This window comes from Protopterus annectens, chromosome 2.part1, assembly GCF_019279795.1.
Source record: "Protopterus annectens isolate FY-2018-M chromosome 2.part1, PAN1.0, whole genome shotgun sequence".
NCBI classification, from domain to species: Eukaryota; Metazoa; Chordata; order Ceratodontiformes; family Protopteridae; genus Protopterus; species Protopterus annectens.
This window is the reverse complement of record NC_056729.1, coordinates 744,471,263-744,493,638: the sequence shown is the minus strand read 5'-3', so window position 1 is coordinate 744,493,638 and position 22,376 is coordinate 744,471,263. Positions and strand designations below refer to the sequence as shown.

Genomic DNA, 22,376 nt, shown 5'->3' with positions numbered 1-22,376 from the left:
GGTTTGTCGACCATGGTTCCCAGGCTGACAGGAACTGGATCCCATTTGAATAACACCAAAAACTAAGCCAGTTATTGAAGTCCATCACTTTTTGTTTATACTATGGCATAATTCTAGGTGAGGTTAGTATGGTGCTCAAGGCTAGGGACATACCTGCCTGGGACATGTACTCAGAGAGCTCAATCATGTTTCTCTTCATATAGTCCAGTGAGGTACATCTCAGGTCGTTCACTCCAATATGAACTGTGAGTCATAATGGTACTTGTTGTCGAGAGACCCGAGTGCATATGTGATCTGACGAGTCCTGGCACCGGACAGGCAGCTGACCTTGACTTTCTCCTAGACCAGCCTGATGAGTAGGACATTTGTGTGTCTTACTTGAGTCTCCAATGACTAGAAAAAAAAATTTTGAGTGTTAAGCCTTGTAGGATTGGTAGGTGAGAGACTGGGGTTACTGTGTGTCAAGGGTGCTGTGGGAACTGTGTTAGTTGCAGCAGTCTTGTCTTTTGGAGATCTCTGGTGTTTCAGTAAATTTTTTGAGAGAACCTCTGAGTATGTTGATTTTTGTGTTAGATGCATACTATGTGAATGTATACTGGTGAGTGGGTTGACAACCTCTTCCATGTTACTGTTTTGAGTGCAAGAGAGCATGGATTCAAGATTCTTGGTATAGATACATCTCTCACACTCTGTACTACAGTGAGTTATTAGTAGATGGTTGTCTGTGCGCATGAGGCAATTGCTACACTGCCTCAAGAGACCCAAGTCAACAAGGGTGGTCCAACTGTCCATAATGCTAGGTTAACTTCTGAATAAGGGGGCTTTTCAGGATCGATCAAGGAGGAGCTCAGTGGATGGGTATTTCTGCCTGGGTTTTTTGTTGGTACTTTAATAGGTTTCAGATCACTAGCAGTATTTCTTTCACCAGGAAAGTACTAAGGATGAAGACTACACTAATGTGCTACAGCTGTATCTAAGGGAAAAACTGTTCAATTTATCTGTCCGGCTATGCCGTACAGTTATGCAGCAGTGTGTGGTGCTGCTGCATGACTCGCACATGAGCAAAAACCCACTCAAATGCAGGGCTTAAATACCAAAAGCTAAAAACTTGAAAAAAAAAGTTAAGGTTCAAAAGGACCAATGAGTATGCTTACTGCAAGTCCTAGACCAACCACCCTTCACCAGACAGGTTTCAGTCAGCTGACTAGTGGGTCAGCCAACAAGTATTAGTACTGCAGACATCACCCTTCCTAGTCAAAGACCCATGGTATTTGGTTTGGGATGGGAAGCAAGATACTGTCACATTTAGAACTAACACTTTGCAGACCTTCACCAAACTGGCCAAAGAGCTGATTTAAAATCTAGCAATTCCTCAGGACCACCTACATCTAACTCAGTGCTCACAGGAATGTGGGGAATATATTTGGACAATGTAAAACATTTCATGTTTATCATAAATGCATCAGTAAAACAGCATAATCTGAGCAATGTATGCTTCCTACAACGAGGAAACTATACTTCAGGAGGTGTGTATTGTACAAATAATTATGACCTCAAGATCAAGACTCACATATCATAATAATATATGGCTCAAAACAATAACTTGCTGATAATTAATATAGTAGCTATTTCTTACAGTATATGGATTTTGTATTACTTTTTTAAGAGGGAAGTTGAGATTATTTAATGTCATATAAGCTGTTTATGTTAGCATCTCTGTTCTTTTGTGAGTTTATGAAGATGAGTTGGTAAAATTGATATTACAGATGTTATTTTATTTAACCATGGTTTGCTTTCTTTTAGGGATCATGTTCAGTCTTTTGTATGCTGTTGCAGCAGTATTGCTTTATACATTTTGCACCATGCCGTGAATTTGACCCACTATTTGTGCATTCACTTGACTAGGATGCATCAGCCTACTGTTTTATGAAATGGGGTATGGGGTAGCAGCTGTAACTTGAACTGTTTGGTCAGGCTTATAGCCATCATCATTCCTTTCATAGTATTTGTGTTAGTTCACTTCCCATTTTGTGTACATTTTATTCATTAATTACTTTTTTTGTTGAACTGGATGGTCTCACTACACATAGTCTATTGTTAGGGGAAACGGAAATTTGACCAGGACAACAAGGACATTTCCCTATTCTTTTCAATAAATGCCATGGAATTTGACATCCACCTGAGAAACCACCAGTTCAAGCAGTCAAGACTTCAGTTTAACATCTCACCTGAAGGACATGTCCTTACTCAGCAGAACATCATCATTATGATGGACGCTGTTTAGCATGCAACAGTGTTCAGCCCATGATGATCTTCGGAATATCTTCCTTCTTAATAACTGCCAGTGTATGGGACTCCTGTAGGCCTCTATGTGGAGTATCTAAAGAGCCAGGTGATGTCTCAAGACTCTCTACCCCCTCAAGTCAAAGACAGCAGCTGTTGGATGGTCAGTCTTTTCCTGTGTTTATCAGACCAACTGCAACCCAAGTGGTTCTACAGTAGAAGACCAAGAAACAACACAAAATACATTTTTTTAAAACAAAGAAGTTCATAGGTAGTTAATAGGCATGCAGTCCTGGAGAATATTAAGGAGCCTAGACCAAATTCTTAACTGCTCGAAAGCACTGTCTGGTGAAGTGACTTACTCATGGTCAAACAGTATGCAAATTAAAGTGGAAAGATTCAAACCACGTTTCCTTGGCACAGGAAGAAACTCATTAACGAATTAAAGCTTTAGTCCTCTGCATTGCCAGATAAAAGTTATTTTACTGCACAGGGTTCAAAGCTTTTTCAGTTCAGTTACATAATTTGTTCCATTGATACCGACAAAGTAGATGTTTGGCATACACCAGTGATGGCAACCTATTACAAAGTAAGGCATGCAGTTTTAGGGTCATGAAGGGGTGTCAGCAAGTATGCGACATGGTAGGTGACAGCTGATGGTAGAACCCCCATCCTCAAAAAAGGGTCGCAGTATAACATGATGATGGGAGAGTAAGCTGTGGTCTGACAGTATTAGGTAGTACCGGGGTAGGCCACGTAGTTTCTGACCACAAAACTATTCACATAGTAATAGGCAAGCAGGTTAATTTCTACCTTCTCATAATGTTTTAACTGCTTCTAGTTGACAGGTTGTTAAAGCTGGACAGGCAAAGCTTCAAATGCATGGTAAGGCAGATCAAGGTAAGTGCATGTGAAATATGTCAGTCTATGCAACACATCACTCAATACAATTAAATTACAAACTTCAAGAGATTTACTTGAAACACATAACTGTCATCTGCACAAAGGGCAAGCAGTGACAAGTGTTGTGTTTTTCCTATACTTCCTGAAAAATTAAAATAAATCTAAACTATGATCTTACTCGCCAAAACTGATAAGTGTATTGCGCAAACCTTTACAGTGAGAGCCTCCTATACCATTACAAGCTCAGATAAACAACAGTAAACAATTACAAATGCATACCAAAGAAGAAATAAAAAATAAGAATAACCGACCTGAATTAAATCTGCTGTTTCTGCTTTCAGATCAGCATTTTGCTTGATGTTATTTTGCAGAGATTCTGTCCTTGAAGACAGCAGCTTGAACTCTGTCTCAATGTTTTCAGTGGATACCCTAAAAGTTGAAAGTATAAATAATTAATGACTTCACAACACTATAAGTTATTTTTGGATAAATAATTAATGGCATACTATTTATACAAAAATTAGCTTTTTTTGATCACATCCTTAACAGTAAAACTTTTTTTTTCGTATAGTACCTTTTTAAAACAAATAGGGTCTAGTAGCAGGCAGCACTTTTAACAGCATTTGCTCTACAAAAGGTATGTCAAGGGGTAGCCAGAAGCTGTAGTTGACTCTCTTAAGACTTTTGCAGTTTGAGTTAGGCTGATTCTACTACCCAGAGTAGACATTTTATTACATAGAATATGGTCTTCGTATTCTGCAGTACACACAGAAACACTATAATGGACTTTGGCAAGTCATTTGATTCTGCTGAAAAAAACTGACTAGAAACAGTATATAAAGAGAAATGCATAGCAGTTGAATACAGAATAGGCCTGCTAGCTATACCAGACTTATCTGGAAATTATTACAGTAAACTGCATGGTTGAATTTTTGAAAGAAATAAATGATAAAAGTTTATGAGTATACATTTTCCTCATGTTGTGGAAAAGATAACACTGAGCTGTAGTGTAGGGAAGTAATTCAATGATTGTAATGCCGTAAGTTGTAAGAAACTGCCATTTACATAGCTCCACAAAACTAGAAAGAACCTAACCCCCCCCATACATTTTAGAAATGTTTGCATCTCTAACAACAAAAAATACTGTATGGGTGAAAATGACACAGACATACATTGAGTGAGGCAAGTTTGCTTTACAATTGGTTAGAAATGTGGCCTCTCTTTCTCCCCTGCATATGTAGAAATTAATGTAGGTGGATTGATGGTATGGTTTGCTCATTCCTTAAAAAACAATTTTTTTTTTAGACTAAAGACCTATTATGGCAAAAGAGACTCGGCTATTTAAACATTTTAATAGTGCAACTCAGGGAAACAGGCAATAATGAAAGACAGCAAATAGCAAGGTCTCCCAGTCTGTCATTACCAGCCAGTACTACCACATCTTCTATTTAAAAGACTTCACCCTAATGCTCTTTTTTTCTCCTTTTCCTGTGTCACACACACTTGAATGCTTTGACCATCACACTTCGGTGGCAGTATGTTCTCAGCATCTACTTCAGTGTGTGAAAACATGCTTTCTCACATAATTCATTATATCCCTGTGTCCCTAAACACTCCCATCCTCTGAAAGAGTATGTTAACTTTTATTATAGATATACAAAGGATTCTAGTAAATCATACTAAGGTACCTCAACCTATCTTCGTACGAGACATCTACATATTTAGACTTTGTGCCCTCTATCTGTTTCATTTATCTACAAGCATACACCTTATCTTTGCTTTTAAAACAGCTAGAGCTTCAGATCTGAAAGCATCATACCTAGTAATGGACCAACAATTTCCTGCAATTTGTCTTGAATTCTTGCCACAGATTCACCATGGTATCTTGGGGTAAAGGACGAATGTGCTTAGACTAAAGCTAAAAAAGAATCCTAAGAAGTCTCTTATTCAGTTAGTCCTCGATAAGAGAACATCACTTTCTACATTTTCTGTACAAAGTCCTTATTTCAGTCTACCTAATGTAACACAACTGTTAAGACTAAGACTCGGACTCAGACTCAGAACCTCCAGGTCACATGTTCAGCAACTCTACCATTAAGCTCTAGAAATAGGGTTTTTAAGCATCATCTCTGTCATACATATGTGATTCCAATGCAGACAGACCAGTGAGAAAAGAGGAACTGCAACTACACTTAATTTATATTTGACTATTTTTACCAAGAAAATGAGCTGGTCCCTAAACTCTTTTCATTCATATCTGAGCTCCATAAACAGCAGATGTAAAATTAAGTGCAAAAACACTTTCCTATCCCCAACACATTATGCAACTAATCAGGCAAAGAGGAGGAAAGGATAGAGTGCATCAACAAACTCCTTGAACCAGAAAGCATAATAGCTGCTATATCAATGCGAAGTATTTGGAAGTATGGTCTTGTCAAAGTCATGAAGAATGGGCTATAACTAGGACCTTTACTCAGACCCTCGGGATCATGGTTCTGACTGCCCTAACATAAGCTATGGAATTACCTGAGAATAGTCAAGGTTTTGAAGCATCATCCCTCTATTATACATATGCAGTTTACACAAAGACAAGCCAAAGACAACAGAGGAAGCACCACTAAACATTTACATCTGTTTATTTTGTTTAGATCAACTTTTTTTCAATATAAATTTATTTCAAACTTATTTTAACACTGAAAACAATAAGTATTACAAGTAAAAAACATAGTTGACAATGCAAATAAACATAAGAAACATAATGTATACTATATATACAAGATATCTCAGCACTTCAACGATAACACTGATTATTATTAGTTTGTATCTCTCTAAAGGCGAGAATAATAAGTATACATTAGTCAATACAATATTCCAGGCTTCAAGATGATTATAACATTTTAATTAAGTTTGTAAATTGCTTTGCTTGCTTTATAATATTTGTTAGCTACTTTAATAAAATCTCACCATGACAAACTTTGCAGAGAACACCTTTTAGCAGTAATTTAATATTTCACCATAGAAACAAACAATGATTAAAACTTTTAAAATAAATTGGGTCTGTTTCATTTTAGTTAGATGGAGCAGTTAAAATTGCCAATCAGTATATTTAACAACTGGGAAGGACACATTAGTGTATAATGTTTCATGGCATTTTAGAGTATTTGCAGTTCATTAAAAGATGAGTGATATCAGCATCAGGCAGTTACAGGAAATACAGACATCTGACAAAGATTTGCTAAATGGTGCTTTTTTGATGGGGTAAGGTATGCATAATTTACAGTCATCAACTGTATGTCGGTGCAATATAACTTTTTAAGAGGAATGTGTTTTATATGTGATACTGCTCATTTTATTAATTCAAATAAGTGAGGGATCACAATTTGCTAAAAGTTTGGCTACTGTAATAGACTTTTGACATTTTATATTTATAAGTATCTTATAAGCACGTGATGTAGATCTTGAAGATTGTGGAAAAAAATTAAACTTTAAGTGTGATCATATATATATATATATATATATATATATATATATATATATATATATATATGTGTGTGTGTGTATATGTGTGTGTATATATATATATATATATATATATATATATAGCCTTTTGGAAGTCCCAAATCTTTGCAAATTTGTGATGGGTTTTTACTCAAATTGTTAATAAAAATCCCATACTAAAGTTTTTCAGTAGAGGAATGAAACGGGTCAATCACTGTCTTATTTGGTTGAATAACTGGATTTTTGACAACGGGGTGAGAAGTCCAAAACTATTAAGTTCAGCATTTTCATCAGTTTTTGAAAAGTATCAATATTTTGTTTTATTGTCTTATCGATTCCAAGTTGTTTATATTTTGTTTTTAAGGAAAGGTATAACTTTGATATTATAGTTGTATATTTTCATATGTTGGTGCCATATATTGACCCATGCTGAAGAACAATTTGATTTTTGGATACAAATTTAATACTTTAAGAAGCTTAGACCGTAAAATTAAATAGCTTATAAATTCAGATGAGTTCAAACCCCCTTGCCTTTTAGGGCTTATTAATTTACAGTAAGATAGTCTAATACTTCTAGGATGCCGTATAAATTTTGAGATATATGAGGTTAAGGGAATGTTATGAATTGTGGTGAAATAAGAGTCTATGGAAAATAAGTTCTAGACAGAACTATGAAAAATGAAGAGGCATTTTTGAATATCTTATTAAAATTTTGTCCTGTCATAAATATTAAGTTGATAACGCATTCTATGAACACCTTCAGGAATGCATGGATCATGCGATCCCAAATAAAACCAAGACCCAATCCTCCAAAGGCAGATGTCCTGTCTGGTGGACCCCAGCCATAAACAAACTATACAATAGAAGGAGGAAGCAACTAAATGATAGAGCAAAATTCCAAAAAGGGAAGGCATCTCTGATCAGTATTAGCAAAAAACTACGGGCACTCATAAAATCGTCTAAGGCCAGCTTCGAGAGAAAAATTGCACAGGACACTAAGGATAATCACAAGGCTTTCTTTAGTTATGTTAGGAACCTGGGTGGTAATTCCCAGATATGCTCAGAATTAGTCCAAAATGACAAAAAATACACCAAACCCACAGACATTGCCAACATCCTAGCTGACAGGTTCAGCGCAAACTCCCCCCCTCCCCACCAAAAGGGCAAATATCTATCCCAGCAGAGTGCTGCCCCCCTGACATCTCAGATGCTCAGGTAAGAGCCGCCCTCTCCAAAGCAAAAAACACAGCATCAATGGGACCAGACGGTGTCCCGGGCTGCGTCCTACATGAACTCCAAGAAGAGCTAAACCCAAACATAAAACTACTGTTCAATCTCAGCCTTACTACAGGATATGTACCCAAAGAGTGGTGTACAGCAACTGTGGTCCCTCTCTACAAAGGTGGTGCCTCAACGGATCCTGGAAACTCTCACCCCATAAGCCTGACTAGCTTGGTCTGCAAAGCTATGGAAAGGATCATCATGGACCTCATAAATAAAGATATTGGGGACCTACAGACACTGGATCCTACCCAGTTTGGCTTTGTTAAGGGCAGATCCTGCCTCTTAAACCTGGTTGATTTTGTTGAAACCGTCACCAAGGCCATTGACGAGGGGAAGGTGGTCCAGACAGCCTACCTGGACCTCGCAAAAGCTTTCGATACAATACCCCACTCGGGCATTATAGATAAGCTCACCAGCTTAAAAATAAACCCCTATGTCACTAGATGGGTTGAAAATTAGATCAAGGACAGAACCCACATGGTTAGACTTGCTGGAGCCATGTCAGACTCCAAACCAGTTACAAGTGGCGTCCCACAAGGCTCAGTCCTGGGACCTCTCTTGTTCGGTATATATTTCTCGGAGGTACAGGCCAACACGGAAGGACTGTGGCTGACCAAGTTCGCAGATGACTGCAAACTGGGCGCCATAATCGACTCTCCAGCCGACACAAGCATCCTCCAAAAGGGCCTCATAGAAACAGACAACTGGTGCCAGAGCCATGGCCTCAAGCTAAATGCCAAAAAGTGTATAGTCATCCCCTTTGGCAAAAACAAAGTGCCCACAAATTACCACATAGGTGGTAATCCATTAAGTACAGAAGAAGTAATTAGGGACCTGGGGACCCAAGTTGATAGCAATCTCTCATTTGACAACCATGTGGCCAAAGTGGTTAGAAAAACATTTTATATAGCCCACCTAATCATGAAGGGATTCACATCTAGATCAGGGGAGGTCATCGTGCCTCTTTACTCATCCCTTATCAGGCCCATAATTGAGTACAATGCCCCCTTTGGGATGTACCTTACCAGACACCTGCAGCAACTGGAAAGACCCCAAAAGTACCTCACCAAGAGGATCAAAGGGCTCAAACAGATGCCATATGCTGCCCGGTTAAAGAAACTCCAGCTCTACTCAGTGTCATACCGCCTGTTCAGAGGCGATCTGTGCCTGACGTATAAAGCCATGGCCAACCCGGAATTAATGGACATGCTGCACCTCAGAAAATCCAAATCCCATCGAGCTTACACTCTTGAGAGACTTGAACCTCAGCACTGAAATAAACAGGACATGCTGGAGGGACAAATTCATAACCCAGAGGCTCCCTTCACTCTGGAATAAAATCCCAGTCCAGGTTGGGCAGAGTCCCTCATTGACTCTCTTCAAGAGGAATCTTGATGAGTGGATGGGAGATTGTAGGTTTACCCTGGGTATCACTTCTGTGTCACTGTTAGACAGAGGCACAGTATACTAACCTCAAAAAAGGGCATAGCAAAATTAATTTAAAATGGGTGGCGAAAGCCAAACACATTCTGGCTAGGCTTATAAATGCCCTAGGGCAGATAGCCTAGTATGAACCTATGAACTGTTGCCCTTATTTGAGAAAAAGTGTATTCTTAAACATTTAATTGAATCTTTTACTTTTAGTCTCAAGTTTCTGTGGATCTATAAGGTAGTTTTTATTTTTTTGAGAAAGCAGGGAAAGGTGGGATTACAGATAGCAAAATTAAAAACTCTTAAATAGTGGGCAGTATTTTAAATGCATCATAATTAGGACAACAGCAATACATATTTACATCATCTGCAAATGAGTTAAGGGTAATTTAAAGTTATATATTTTTAGTATAATATAGTTTGTCTTGAATTAAATTTAGAAATAATATCTCGATATTTGGGTTGAAGAGGTACAGTGAAAGGGGTCATCCTTGTTTGACACTGTCCTTAATTTTATAGAAACTTATAGATTCTTATTAATCAGAATTTGTGTTGAAAGATTTTTCATATAATTTAATATTGTTAATGGATTTATTAAGGTAACCAAATTTAGAGGACTCTGTAAATACAAAAGTTACATTTAAATTATCAAACGCTTTTGTAGCACCTACCATCATTGCAAAAACATTTGAATTTAAATTCAGCTTAGTAATTGTAGGGAATTCATGTGCTTGTTTGATCTGAAGTCTGCCTTCTACAAAGCCTGATTAAAATGGAGATATGGTGGATGAAATTTGCTTCAGTCTGTTGAAAAAAAAAGTCTGCGTATGTGTTAATGTCCAGATTTTTTAACGTAATGGGCCTATAGCTCAAAATGCTTTATTTCTCTGAATTTGATTTGGGAATCAGAATTGTTTTCACTTTGTCGAGGTTGTTGTCTGTTTCGGCTTTTCCCGGTTAGGGGTCGCCACAGCGGAACTCTGGTCTGCTAATGATTGGCAGTAGATTTTTATGTGCCGAGTTGCCGGCCCTGATGCACAACCTTCAACAAAGGTACGCCTGTTCACGCATGTCTCTACACAGAAGACGTTCTAGCTGAGAATCGAATAGGACAATATCTTACTGTGAGGCGACAGTGTCGAGGTAAGGGTTATATATGCTGTGAGAACTAAAGTAATTAAACAGATTTAGTAGAATTTTTCATATTGGAATCAAATATTGTTTGTAGAGTTGTTATATAAACTCATCAGGGCCTGGTGCTTTCCCATTCTTTAGACCGTTTTATTGATTTTCTAACTTCTGAGATTTAAATAGTTTTGGTTAAAAGATTTTTTTAATCTCGATTTAGCTGGGGAGGGAAAAATTTTTTTGGAGATAATTTTCCAGTTCGTGAGTTGTATATTTTTCTGAGCTTTGCTAGCTTAACTTTCAAAAGAGATTTTCAAATGCAAAAATAAAGTTACTTGCATCTCTGTATATCATGCTTTTATCCTTAATTAACTGGATAAAGGGTTGAGTTTTTATGATTTGTATTTAATTTAGCCAGAAGTTTAAAGGAGGTTTGAGCCCATTCTGAGCATTTGCTAAATTATCGTACCACAATAATTGGATAAATAAAATTATGGCTTTTTATTAAGTTCCTTAACTTTATCTTTTCTTTCTGGGTTGTATTTTAAAGTTAGTTCATGTTCAAGAATTTAAACATTTAGTTCTAATATGACTTTCTTTCTGTTTGCGTGCCACTTTTTAAATGCCTTGGTAATTAAAAATCCCCTCAACTGCACTTTAAAGGCTTTCCATTTAATATCAGTTTTGGTATTCTCTGTCAACATATTTTGAATAAATTGTCAAATAAGAATTTAGTTGTTCAGGAATATCTTAATTTAACAAGGGATTGAGAGTCCAGTTATTAAAATTAGATTGATTAAAAGTATGTGTGTTGTTGTTTACTTGTAATAAAATTCATGAGTGATCTGAAATGGTTTTGTGATGCATTTTAAATTCATGGACAGTATGCAACAATTTCTTCAAAATCATAAACAAGCCTATCCTATACCAGATTTTTTGAGGTGGCGAGTAATATGTAAATTGATTTAAGTGGAATGGGAAACATGTTATATGATCTGAAACATGGAGTTCTAGTTCCATCTCCATAATATATTACATTGTTAAATTGTGTGTGTGTATATTTATATTTATATATATATATATATATATATATATATATATATATATATATATATATGAGTACTGCCTTTATCAGTATCTAAAATGATATTCCAATCTCTTCCTATTACACAATGACCTTTATATTTAGTCATCAGATTAAATATTTATGAGAAAAACATTAACAGATTTGAACATGAGGCATCGAGTTTAAAGAATAAAATGGGTTTAGGTAAAGGCATTAAATTACACCTAGCACCATTTACCTGCAAGGCCATAATTTGAATCTAGAACACTACCTTAAAAAGTCCTTTTTTAATTAAAATAGCTTATCCATCCTTATTTGTACAAGTTCCTGTTGCTTCATGGTATTTTTTCATTTTGATGTTTCCATTTAATTTGAGGCATATGACCTTCTTGAATGAAACATATATTGACCTCTGACTTGTATGAAAGATACACAAAGTTTTATTTTTTACTGTTCTGAATTCCTTTAATGTCCCAGCTTTCTGTAGTTAGGTTCATGTTATTTAATTACATAAATAGCTGGGTAAGTACACATTGATAACATTTATACTTCTTAGTACGTTGGGGGAAGTTTCTCCCTTCAGGAAAATGATTGTTAAATGTAAAAGAAAATTTAACATTTTGTCAAAATTAGAAAATAATTGTGTGTAAACATTCAGATTTGTGTATAGAGGGTTAATAAATATGGCATAAGTGCTGATATTTTCTCTTCCAATTTCTCCCTAATGCTTAACCTTATCTCACTAAATTGAGAAGAGAAGCTAAATATCCTCAGATACGTATTGAAAGTAATCTAACATGTTATATAAAATATGATAATAGTTGAAGAATAAATGAAACAAATTATTTTAAAATGTATCTACTTAAAACTAAGAAAATGAATGCAACAATGTTTTTAACCACTACAGAGAAAATTTCCATCTTTTCTAGCAATATACTTTGTTTTTTTGCATTTCTAGCTGTGAGTGATAAACATCCAAAATACATAGCTAATCTATTAAGTGTAGTTCTAGAAAGTATTAGAAGATATTACAGTTAAAGATCTTACAAGTATCAAAACTTGAATTAATGAGAGAAACATGTACATAGTTTCTGTATCTAAATTATTTTAATCTAGTGGTGAAAATGAATCAAGAAATTAATTTGTAAGAGGAATCTCTGGCATCAAGTCTGTAGTTCCTAGTAATACCCTGTGCTTGTATTTGTATAAGAAAGGAAGTGAAACTTTACTAGAAAGGAAGTAAAAATTTACTAAGGATGTACTTCTAATGCCAGCCACCATGAGTGTTGCTAAGCAACCATAATGCAAAATGACAATATCCTTCAGTAACCCACATTGCCTGTTAATCAAGTGTGGTCTACTTGGCTGTTTAAGAAATGTATGCCTGGCTTCTTCTGGTGAGCTTATTAAATATTTTTAATTGTTATATATGAATGACAGCTTCTCTTTAACTAATATTTGAAATGTTACATTTGCTATCAAATATGTGCAAAACGGTGGCAGTTTTTGTTTCTCTTGAGATGCAGACAGTGATTGAATATTAAATTTCTACACATTGTGAATGATTAACGTGTTTATCCAACTCCACATGTGTTGTGTCATTAGAGCATTCACTCACACACGTCCAAATCCTAATACAGACATATACATAAAGAGTTACAACAACAAAAGGAAAGAATAGAGAAAATACTGAAATACAGAAGAACAGTAAAACATCTTAGCATGTGCTATGTGACACATTAAGAAAGAAAGATAAAATGTTAAACGAAGAATATGAGAACATAAAATCAAACTAATAGCTATACTGGATGCTACATGTGTGGAAATCTGAACTCTTGTATTCTTACCTACAGATGCTTGGCTTTGGGAACTAGATATAATTGTAGACATCTCGTTTTAGGCATGTTTAATCTTCCAAAGATCAAATGGAAAACTCTTGAAGATATAATTTATCCCTGTTTGGCTTCAATAAAAATAATAAATAAATACAAACCAAGACAAGTCACTGAAAATCCATCAAGGATAACAATACTCTGAACTCAATCTTTGTGTCCAAGATGAATGCAGTAGAGCCTCAAGCACCTTCAATGAATGTAGACCCTTCTTATACTTACTTATGATGTGTGACAATTTTTGAGTTACAATGACATCCAGCTTGTCAAAAACAAAGTAATATACTTCATGTGAAAAAGAGAAGTAATGTCATACATTACTACCCATGAGTTAGTAGATGTATTTTGGGAAAGTTGTAAAGGTTATACAAAAAAGTTAAGGCAGCAAAGAGTAAACAAGACAGTAACCAAGCAACTGGTTTGGCTAGAAAACTAACCAACTACAGCTACTCAAAAAAAACTGAAAAGAAAGCTCACATATTGTAAAGTATAAAACAGTTACTGTGCAATCTTGCAGGTAGAACAGAGAAGTGAAAATATTTTTACAACTATAAAGTGACAGCAGTCAATGACAGCAATATGCCACCTCTAAATATTTAATACAATTACAGACTTATGGAGATAAAGAAAAAATATACTCTTGCATTGGAAACAAAAGATATCCAATACCTGATAGCTTCAAAGTGCTGCTAGAAGGCATTCCATTAAAAAAATGAAAAGTGCATGACAAAACACTGGCAAAACATAACAATCCAGGTATACTCCAACTAAGAGAAAATGTCAGAAAATATGCTCTTGTCCTGTTTACATGGACAAATATTTTCTAACAGAAAAATGGAGAGAGAGAGCTATGGATAGGTTCATGTTCTGGGTACAAAGCATTGGATCGTATGACTGGCCTCACAGATTCTGGTCTGACAATCTGAGAATCTATTGGACAACTACATTTCCATAAATATAAGTATATATTTCACTCCTCCTTTTGCATATTTTATTTTCTAGATGAGGTGTTTCAGGATCTGCTCAACACTGCCAAAGGCAATAGGTAAAAAACATATAAGGCAGGGAAAAATGCAAGTTTTGCAGTTTTCAGCCTGAAATGATTTTTTGCTGAGACACACTAGCATGGCGTAATATAAGACTGGCATATTATGCATATTGGGAAACAGGATTATCTCTTTTGAACTGAATGGCTGACATGATTTAATCAGATGGTGATGAAGTCTTGTGAGATCTCTGGAGTGACTGAGCACTAATTTCCGTTTAGACTCTTACTCTCCATCACAGAAGTGGCTGTCTGGGAGCAGCTCCAATGTTACTAAGATTGCACAGCAGGTGTGCTTCTGAAGGTACTAATACAATCTCATAAGATGGGAAATAAATTCACTTTGTTTCACTGTTACTGACTTTTACAAATGAGAGTATGCATCTGAATGAAGTGAAGGTGGGATTATTCTTTTCATGTTAAGGTTCAAATATATAAATGTATATAAAATTTCAGACATGTAACCTGGACTTAACAGTTGCTATCTTCAACACTTACCAATCGCTACTATAATTTAGCTCCAGAAAATGACATATTTACAGATGGCAGCTTTCTACTGCATTGGTTTAGCTACATGTGACTGTGATATAATGGCATGGTGTAGCTTAGTGAGGAAATTAACTGAAGTGATTAATTTTCCTTCTCCACATTATTATTTGGATACTGCTTGCTTAATACTTTCTATGCAAGTACAAATACAGAAATTCTAGTATACTCCAGTTTGCCTCATTCATTGTCTTGTCTTCTGTTATTAAGTGTGTGTGTAATATATATATATATATATATATATATATATATATATATATATATGGAAGCTTGAACTTTCAAAACTTCAAACTTCATATGGTGGAAACCATTACATCAAAGTTTTGAAAGTTTGAAACTTCAATTAAAAAAAAATTACTTGTATATTTATGCAGAGGTCAAGTCTCCCTGCTCCTCTGCAACCCACACCCCCCCGGCTAATTAATATACCAACTGTGAAACTGCACTAGACTGAAGAGAATGGAAACTATCCCATTCTGAGCTGTACTACGATCTCCATTTAAACCGTTCAAAGTTTCAAAACTTCGATCTTATGGTCTTGACCATCTGAAGTTCAAAGTTTTGAAGTTTCAAGCTTCCAAAGTAGACCCACACACAATAAATTTTATATATATATATATATATATATATATATATATATATATATATATAAAATTGTGCGTGTATATATGTGTGTATATATCTTATACATAGGTGTGTACTACACTAATGGTCCTGGAGCCTTTACAAGCCTAGCCCATAGGATTACCCTGGCATGGTGCCATCCAACCTTAGTTCCCAGTGCCTCTGTCGAGTAGAGCCACTGGAGTGATCCACATGGTGAAATTTCTATTTCCCATCCACTCATCAAGATTTCTCTTGAAGAGGGCCAGTGAGGCAGTCCGCTTGACATGTATGGGAAGTCTATTCCATAGCATGGGCAGTCTCTAGGTTATGAACCTGTCCCTCCAGCTTGTTCTGTTGACTGTGGTAATGAGGTTGAGGTTTCTGGAGCGTGTAGTGCAGAGGGATTGGGATTACTTTATATGTAGCATTTCTAACAGAGCTGGGTCAGACATGACTTTGTAAGTCAAGCAGAGATCGCCTCTAAGTAGGCGATATGAGACAGAGAATACTTGGATTTTTTTGAGGCTGTCCATATAGAACAAGTCTTTAAGGCCTAGGATCCTCTTTGTGAGATACTTTTGTGGCCTCTCCAAGTTGTTGCAGGTGCCTAGTGAGGTACATGCCAAATAGGGCATTGTACTCTATGATTGGTCTAATGAGGGAAGAGTAGAGGGAGACAATGACTTCTTTCTTCCTGGATGCAAAACCCTTAGTAATGAGATGTGCCACATAGAAGGACTTTCTGACCACAGTGGCAATGTGGTTGTCAAAAGAGAGGTTGCTTTCAACCTGTGTTCCCAGATCTCTTATGATGCCTTCTGTGTTCAGTGGACTGCCATCGATGTGGTAATTCATGGGAAGTGAGTTTTTCCCAAAGTGGATGACAAAACATTTTTTGGCATTGAGCTTAAGGCCATGGTTCTGACACCAGTCATTAGTCTCAGTGAGGCCTTTCTGTAGGATGTCAACATCACTTGGTGAGTTAATTATGGCTCCCAACTTGCAGTCATCTGTGAGCTTTGTCAGCCAGAGTCCCTTCATGTTGGCCTGGACTTCAGAGCAGTAGATACCAAACAAGAGAGGATCCAGGACCGAACCCTGTGGGACTCCACTCGTGAATGGTCTGCAGTCTGACTTGGAGTCAGCTACTTTCACACTGTGGGTTCTATCTATGAGCCAGTTTGCAACCCACCAAGTGATATAGGGGTTGATGCCTAGCTTAGTGAGTTTTAGTGAGTTTTTCTAAGATTCCAGAGTGGGGAATCATATCAAAGGCCTTGGCCAGATCATGGTAGGCTGTATGAATCACCTTGTCTTCCTCCACAGCTCTGGTGACTGACTCAAAGAAGTCGACCAGGTTGAGCAGGCGTGACCTACCCTTCACAAAACCAAACTGTGTGGGATCCAGAGTTTGATGATTCTCTATATCTTTGTGTATTAGGTCCATGATGCATTCCATAGCTTTGCATACCAGACTCAGTCTAATGGGGCGATAGTTCCCAGGGTCTGTAGCCGCTCCTTCTTTATGGAGAGGGATGAGTGTAGCAGTGTGCCATTCAGTAGGGACAAAGCCTGAGGTGAGGCTGTGATTGAACAGGGCACACAGGTGAGGTGCCAGTTCACTCTGTAGTTCATGTAGAACACAGCCAGGGATACTGTCAGGTCCCATAGAAGCTGTATTCTTGTCCTTGGACAGTGCTTTTTTAACCTGTGCAACAGTAATACTGGGTACCTGGCAATCTACTGGTATTGTGATTGGTCCTTTGGTGGGGGAGAGAGGGGTAAAGGTGGCAATAAATCTGTTGGCCAGTATATTGGCAGTATCTGTTGGCTTGGTATAGGAGGTGCCATTGTGCAATAGCTCTTGAGCAAATCTGGGTATTGCCGTTGAGATTCTTTACATAACTATAGAAGGCCTTATGGTTGTCTTTAGTATATGTTGCAATTCTGTTTTCATAGCTAGCTTTAGAGGATTTGATGAGGGATCTCAACTTTTTGTTGAGGCTGATAAGGGAGTTTTTCCAGTGTTGGAACTTCACCTTATTTTGCATCAGTTTCCTTCTGTTGTAGAGTTTGTTTAGGGTAGGGGACCACCAGATTGGCTTTTCTATTTTTGGAGGAGAGCATCTTGGTTCTATTGGGTATGGTGAGATCTATGCATTTGTATATGTGTTTGTACAGGGCATTAGTGTATGATTTAGTGGTCATGCAGCTGTTCTCCAATTGCATGGGTGCAGTGAAGTTAGCCACCTCTGTTTTTAGGAGCTCAGAGTTAGCTTTGGAGACGATTTTCATGGTGGTTATCTTTGCAGGGGGTGGTGTGGATTTTCAAGGTGATTAGTTTGAGGTCGGATCTAACCAGGGAGGAGTTGACTACTGGTATAGAGCAATGGTCGCCCATGTTAGTAATGACCATGTTAAGGATGTTGCTACCTCTAGTGGGTGCAAGAACAAGCTTGACCAGGGCAATGGAATTAATGAAATCCAGGAAACGTTGGGCAATTGTATTGGTACATGAGGTGTTTCCACAGTTAATGGAGGGGGGTAGTTGAAGTAGCCCAGTACGAGAGTGTTAGGTTGGACCCTAATACTCTCCAGGGTGCTTAGGAATGTGGAGTGTGAGTCTTGGGACATGGTTGGGGACCTATAGCAGACTACGACCTGAATCGCTGTCTAACCCAATGTTGGCTGCACCTGAAGTATCTCTGATGCATTATCCTGGGCTACCAGTCTGGAGGTGTGGACATCCTTTATGAATATGGACCACTGCCTTTGGAGCTTTGGTCCAAGTTCTGGGGCTAAAAAGTGTGGAATGAGTTATAGGCTGGTAGTGCAGAGGTGCTTTCTGCTGCCATGAATCAGGTCTCTGTTACAGCACAAAAGTTGATGTTCTCCATTTTAAGGAGTGCTTCGAACGAGTGCATTTTGAGACGTAGACTTCTAGCATTGAGCAGCATGACCCTCAGATTGCATTTATTTGTAGCTGTTATGGTGGTAAATTGGTCAATTGGTCTTTGGAACACTGCCTAAAAAAGGCACTATAGGGGTGGCAAGAGCCTTGGCCATTATCCGAAAGCCCAGGGGGGACAGATACAGGCCATCTCTGGCAAAGCTTCAAGGTCTGTCAGTCATGTCATCCCAGGCAGACAGATACTGGATCCCCTTAGAATAACAACAGAAACTTAGCCAATTGTTGAAATCACACATTTTCTGCTTGTACTGTAGTATCATTCTGGGTGATGGTAGGAGGCTGCTCAGGCCTAGGGTCATACCCACTTGGGCTATATAATGAGAGCACCTCCATGTAGTCCAGGGAGGTACGTCTCAGGTCATTCACACCCACATGTACAATGACAGTAATATTTGGACCTGTTGTTGAGGGACCTGAGTGCATGTGTTATGTGGCGGATCCTGGCACCTGGCAGGCAGATGACTGTTACTTTCTCCTTATTCAACCTTGTGAGTGGGACATCAGTGTGTGCCTCACTATCAAATCACCTATGACTAGTGTGTTGGGCATGCTGTTTTGCCTTAGAGGTTTTGGTTGAGTGGCACACTGTTTAGAAGAGTTACGTGTCTCGTGATTAGTACATTGTTGTGGTGGTTGAGTGGTTTCTGCCTTGCAGGTCTCTGCTGTTTGGGTAGAGTTTTATTGAGAGTCTCTGCGAAGATGGGTGTGTGGTTTGTGTTTTTTTGTGAAGACATTGCTGGTGTGTGTTCTGGAGGGCTGTGTGTTCCATGTGGTGTGGTGCAAGTGTTGAGCTTCTCCACTTCACCCGCTATTCTGGTCTTGGCTGGAGAGAGTGTGGCTTCCAGTTTAGATATATGTGTATCTCTTGCAAGTCTGAGTGTTGGGAGGTAAGAGAAGAGGGTTGTCAGTGTACATGAGGCAGTTGCTACATTGCCTCAGAATGCCCAAGCTCACCAGGTTAATAGGAGAAAGCACAGAGAACCGACCTTTAGACATGCCTGGAGGTGTGGGAATTAAGTACTGGAACCGTTTGCTAGTAGAACGTTTAGTGCTGGTAGCACTTTAGTGTGTTACAATAACTGCTACACGAATTCTGGTAATGTGCTGGACTAATAAGCTACTAAAAGTGCAAGCGAGGAGAGAGCTAGCAGATCTAAGGGAAAATTTGAAGAGCAGACTTTTTGGCAATGCTCAGAAGCTTATAAACAGTCCTGGATACAGCAAATCTGTATCTGGACTACACTAGTTCCAGGAAAGGCAGGAAACAGTTTTTGTTTTAGTAGAAAGTGAAGAGACAGAAGATAATTCAATATTCAGAAGCTAAAGGGGTGGGCCTTTGCTAGGTTGTCACTATAAATACTAGAATGAGCTGATGTAATGTGACTGGGGGGGTGACCAGTATCAACTTTATACCAGAGGCGGGCAACTCAAAGCCACCAAGAGTAAAGACCACCACAGAAACCAGCCCAATTATCCAATCAACAATAACAGTTTTTTGCAGGAATGCCCCTAGCTAGATTAAACCAGTCCTGTTCACTTTCTCCCACAAAATAAAACAGATAGGCCTCTAGACAAAACATTTCATTGCAAACTGAGGGTCAACATAACAGATATTCAGCTCTTTCACACAACAAAAAGGAGAAGTAAAACAGTTGTACAGATTGCAGAGATACGGATTAAATCAGAAGTGCAGAAGACAATTGAAAATAAACAATTCTCTTTTCCCAGTATCACAGCAGGTAAGTAGGTCAGTCTCTCTGCAGCTTAGAACAGCTTCAGCAAACAATATATATATATATATATATATATATATATATATATATATATATAATGTATGTATGTGTGTATATATATATATATATATATATATATATATATATATATATATATATATATATGTGTGTGTGTTGTATATAAATATATATATATATATATATATATATATATCTAAAAACAATTCAAAAACAAAACTAAACTATTCAAAAACAAAACTAAACTATCGCAGACCTCCAAATGCAACAGACACAAAGAGCAGTCCAGTACCAATGTTTACTTCTCTTTATTTAGACAAATCTGCATAAAAAAAATGATGGCGCAAACAAAACCAGACCATGGTTTCTTTTTATTAATCAGCCACTTCAGTGCCCAAACTAAAACTGATGAGCATAAACTAGTCATTAAATAGCAATGGAAGTGACAAAATCAAAAAGGCTTTTAAAGAGGCTAATACAAAAATATAAGTATCAAAAAATATATACACCAAGTGCTGTACACCAAAATTGGGGTCTATATTACATCATCAAACGCTTAAATACACGAACAATGATTAATCGACCCCATATAAGCGAAAGCTTACAATGTCAAAACCCCAGAACAGCGATTTTTTCCAAGGGAAAAAAAAATCACTGTTCCAAAACAAACAAAAAAAAAAAAACTTTAAAACAGTACATAAAGTGTGGGGGGGGGGGGGTACCCTGAGGTGGGGCGCTGTGCCTCTCATACCCCCCTACTTAAATATACCAACTCTGAGATCGCACTACAGTGCTGAAAATGGCAAAGTAATGGAAGCAGCCAAGCAAATTCTTTCCCAGGGAAAGAATTTGCTTAAAAGCTGCTTCGCTATTTTGCCTTTTCATTCTTTTACTGTCGATCAAGACGCATTCAACAGAATGCGTCTTCGATCACGTAATAGGAACCCCCAAAACTGATAGAATACATCAATAAAACTGTTAAGATTATATCACTGATATTCATTTAAACCTGGTGCATATGATGCACTTAAATTGATTATACAATGCCTTTCTTTTTATTTCTAACAAAAATATATATTCTTGTAAGTATAAGAAAAGTAAACATTGGTACTGAACTGTTCTTTTGTCATATAAATATATGTATGTTATGTTTATGTGCATGTGTAGTCATAGTGAGAGAACTTGCCAGACTGACTGATTTTGAATCCCCCACTTTAAACTAATGTAATGCCAAATATGTGAGGGAAAGGATTTATGGTTCTTAGATTTGTCCCACTTCCCACAAATAGTTCTGATGGTCGGTACAGGAATGGTCTCTCAAGTCACTCCATTTGGACCCAAAATGCTAAAATAAAAAGAGGCATAGAAGTCTGATTCACCAAACCATTCAGCACTTACAAACTGACGTCAATATACAGGTGATGTGCAATGATGCCTGGGTATGAACTTTCCCATATCTTCACCCAAACAAGGACTACACGTAGTCCAATAACTCACTCACTGAGCTGAATCATTGGCCTAGCACCATATGCTCTTTTGTAGCTAGTCTCTGTGAAATTCACTGCTTTGAGTGGACACAGCAATGTGTAAGCAGGAAATACTGTCCACTACTCTTGATTCTGCTTGAAACTTATTAATTTTGTATTTATTTCTTTACAGCAGAAAGACCATAGATTCATAGGTTGGTACTAGGCTATCGACCGTAGGGCCTATACAAGTCTAGCCATAACAATTCCCTGGCTATTTCTTCCCACACTATTTACTTCCCTGGAACCCTGTCTAGCAGGGTGACTGACATGGTTCCCGGGGTGAATTTCCTTTCTCCCATCCAATCGTCAAGGTTCCTTTTGAAGAGGGCCAAAGAGGTGTTCTGCTTGACATGTATGGGCAGTCTATTCCAGAGTCTGGGGAGTCTCTGGGTCAGGAACCTATCCCTCCAGCATGTTTTGTTTATTGTGATGACAAGTTTTAG

At 37.6% G+C, this 22,376-nt stretch overlaps 1 protein-coding gene across 1 annotated transcript in view; it reads right to left on the bottom strand.

Moving 5' to 3' along the window:
• FHDC1 (FH2 domain containing 1) overlaps positions 1–22,376 on the bottom strand; it is a 1,772,510-nt gene that overhangs the window by 404,646 nt on the left and 1,345,488 nt on the right. Inside the window, exon 11 of the mRNA XM_044062462.1 lies at positions 3,498–3,615. Within this exon, the coding sequence (XP_043918397.1) occupies positions 3,498–3,615 (118 nt within the window). The remainder of the gene's footprint in view (positions 1–3,497; positions 3,616–22,376) is intronic.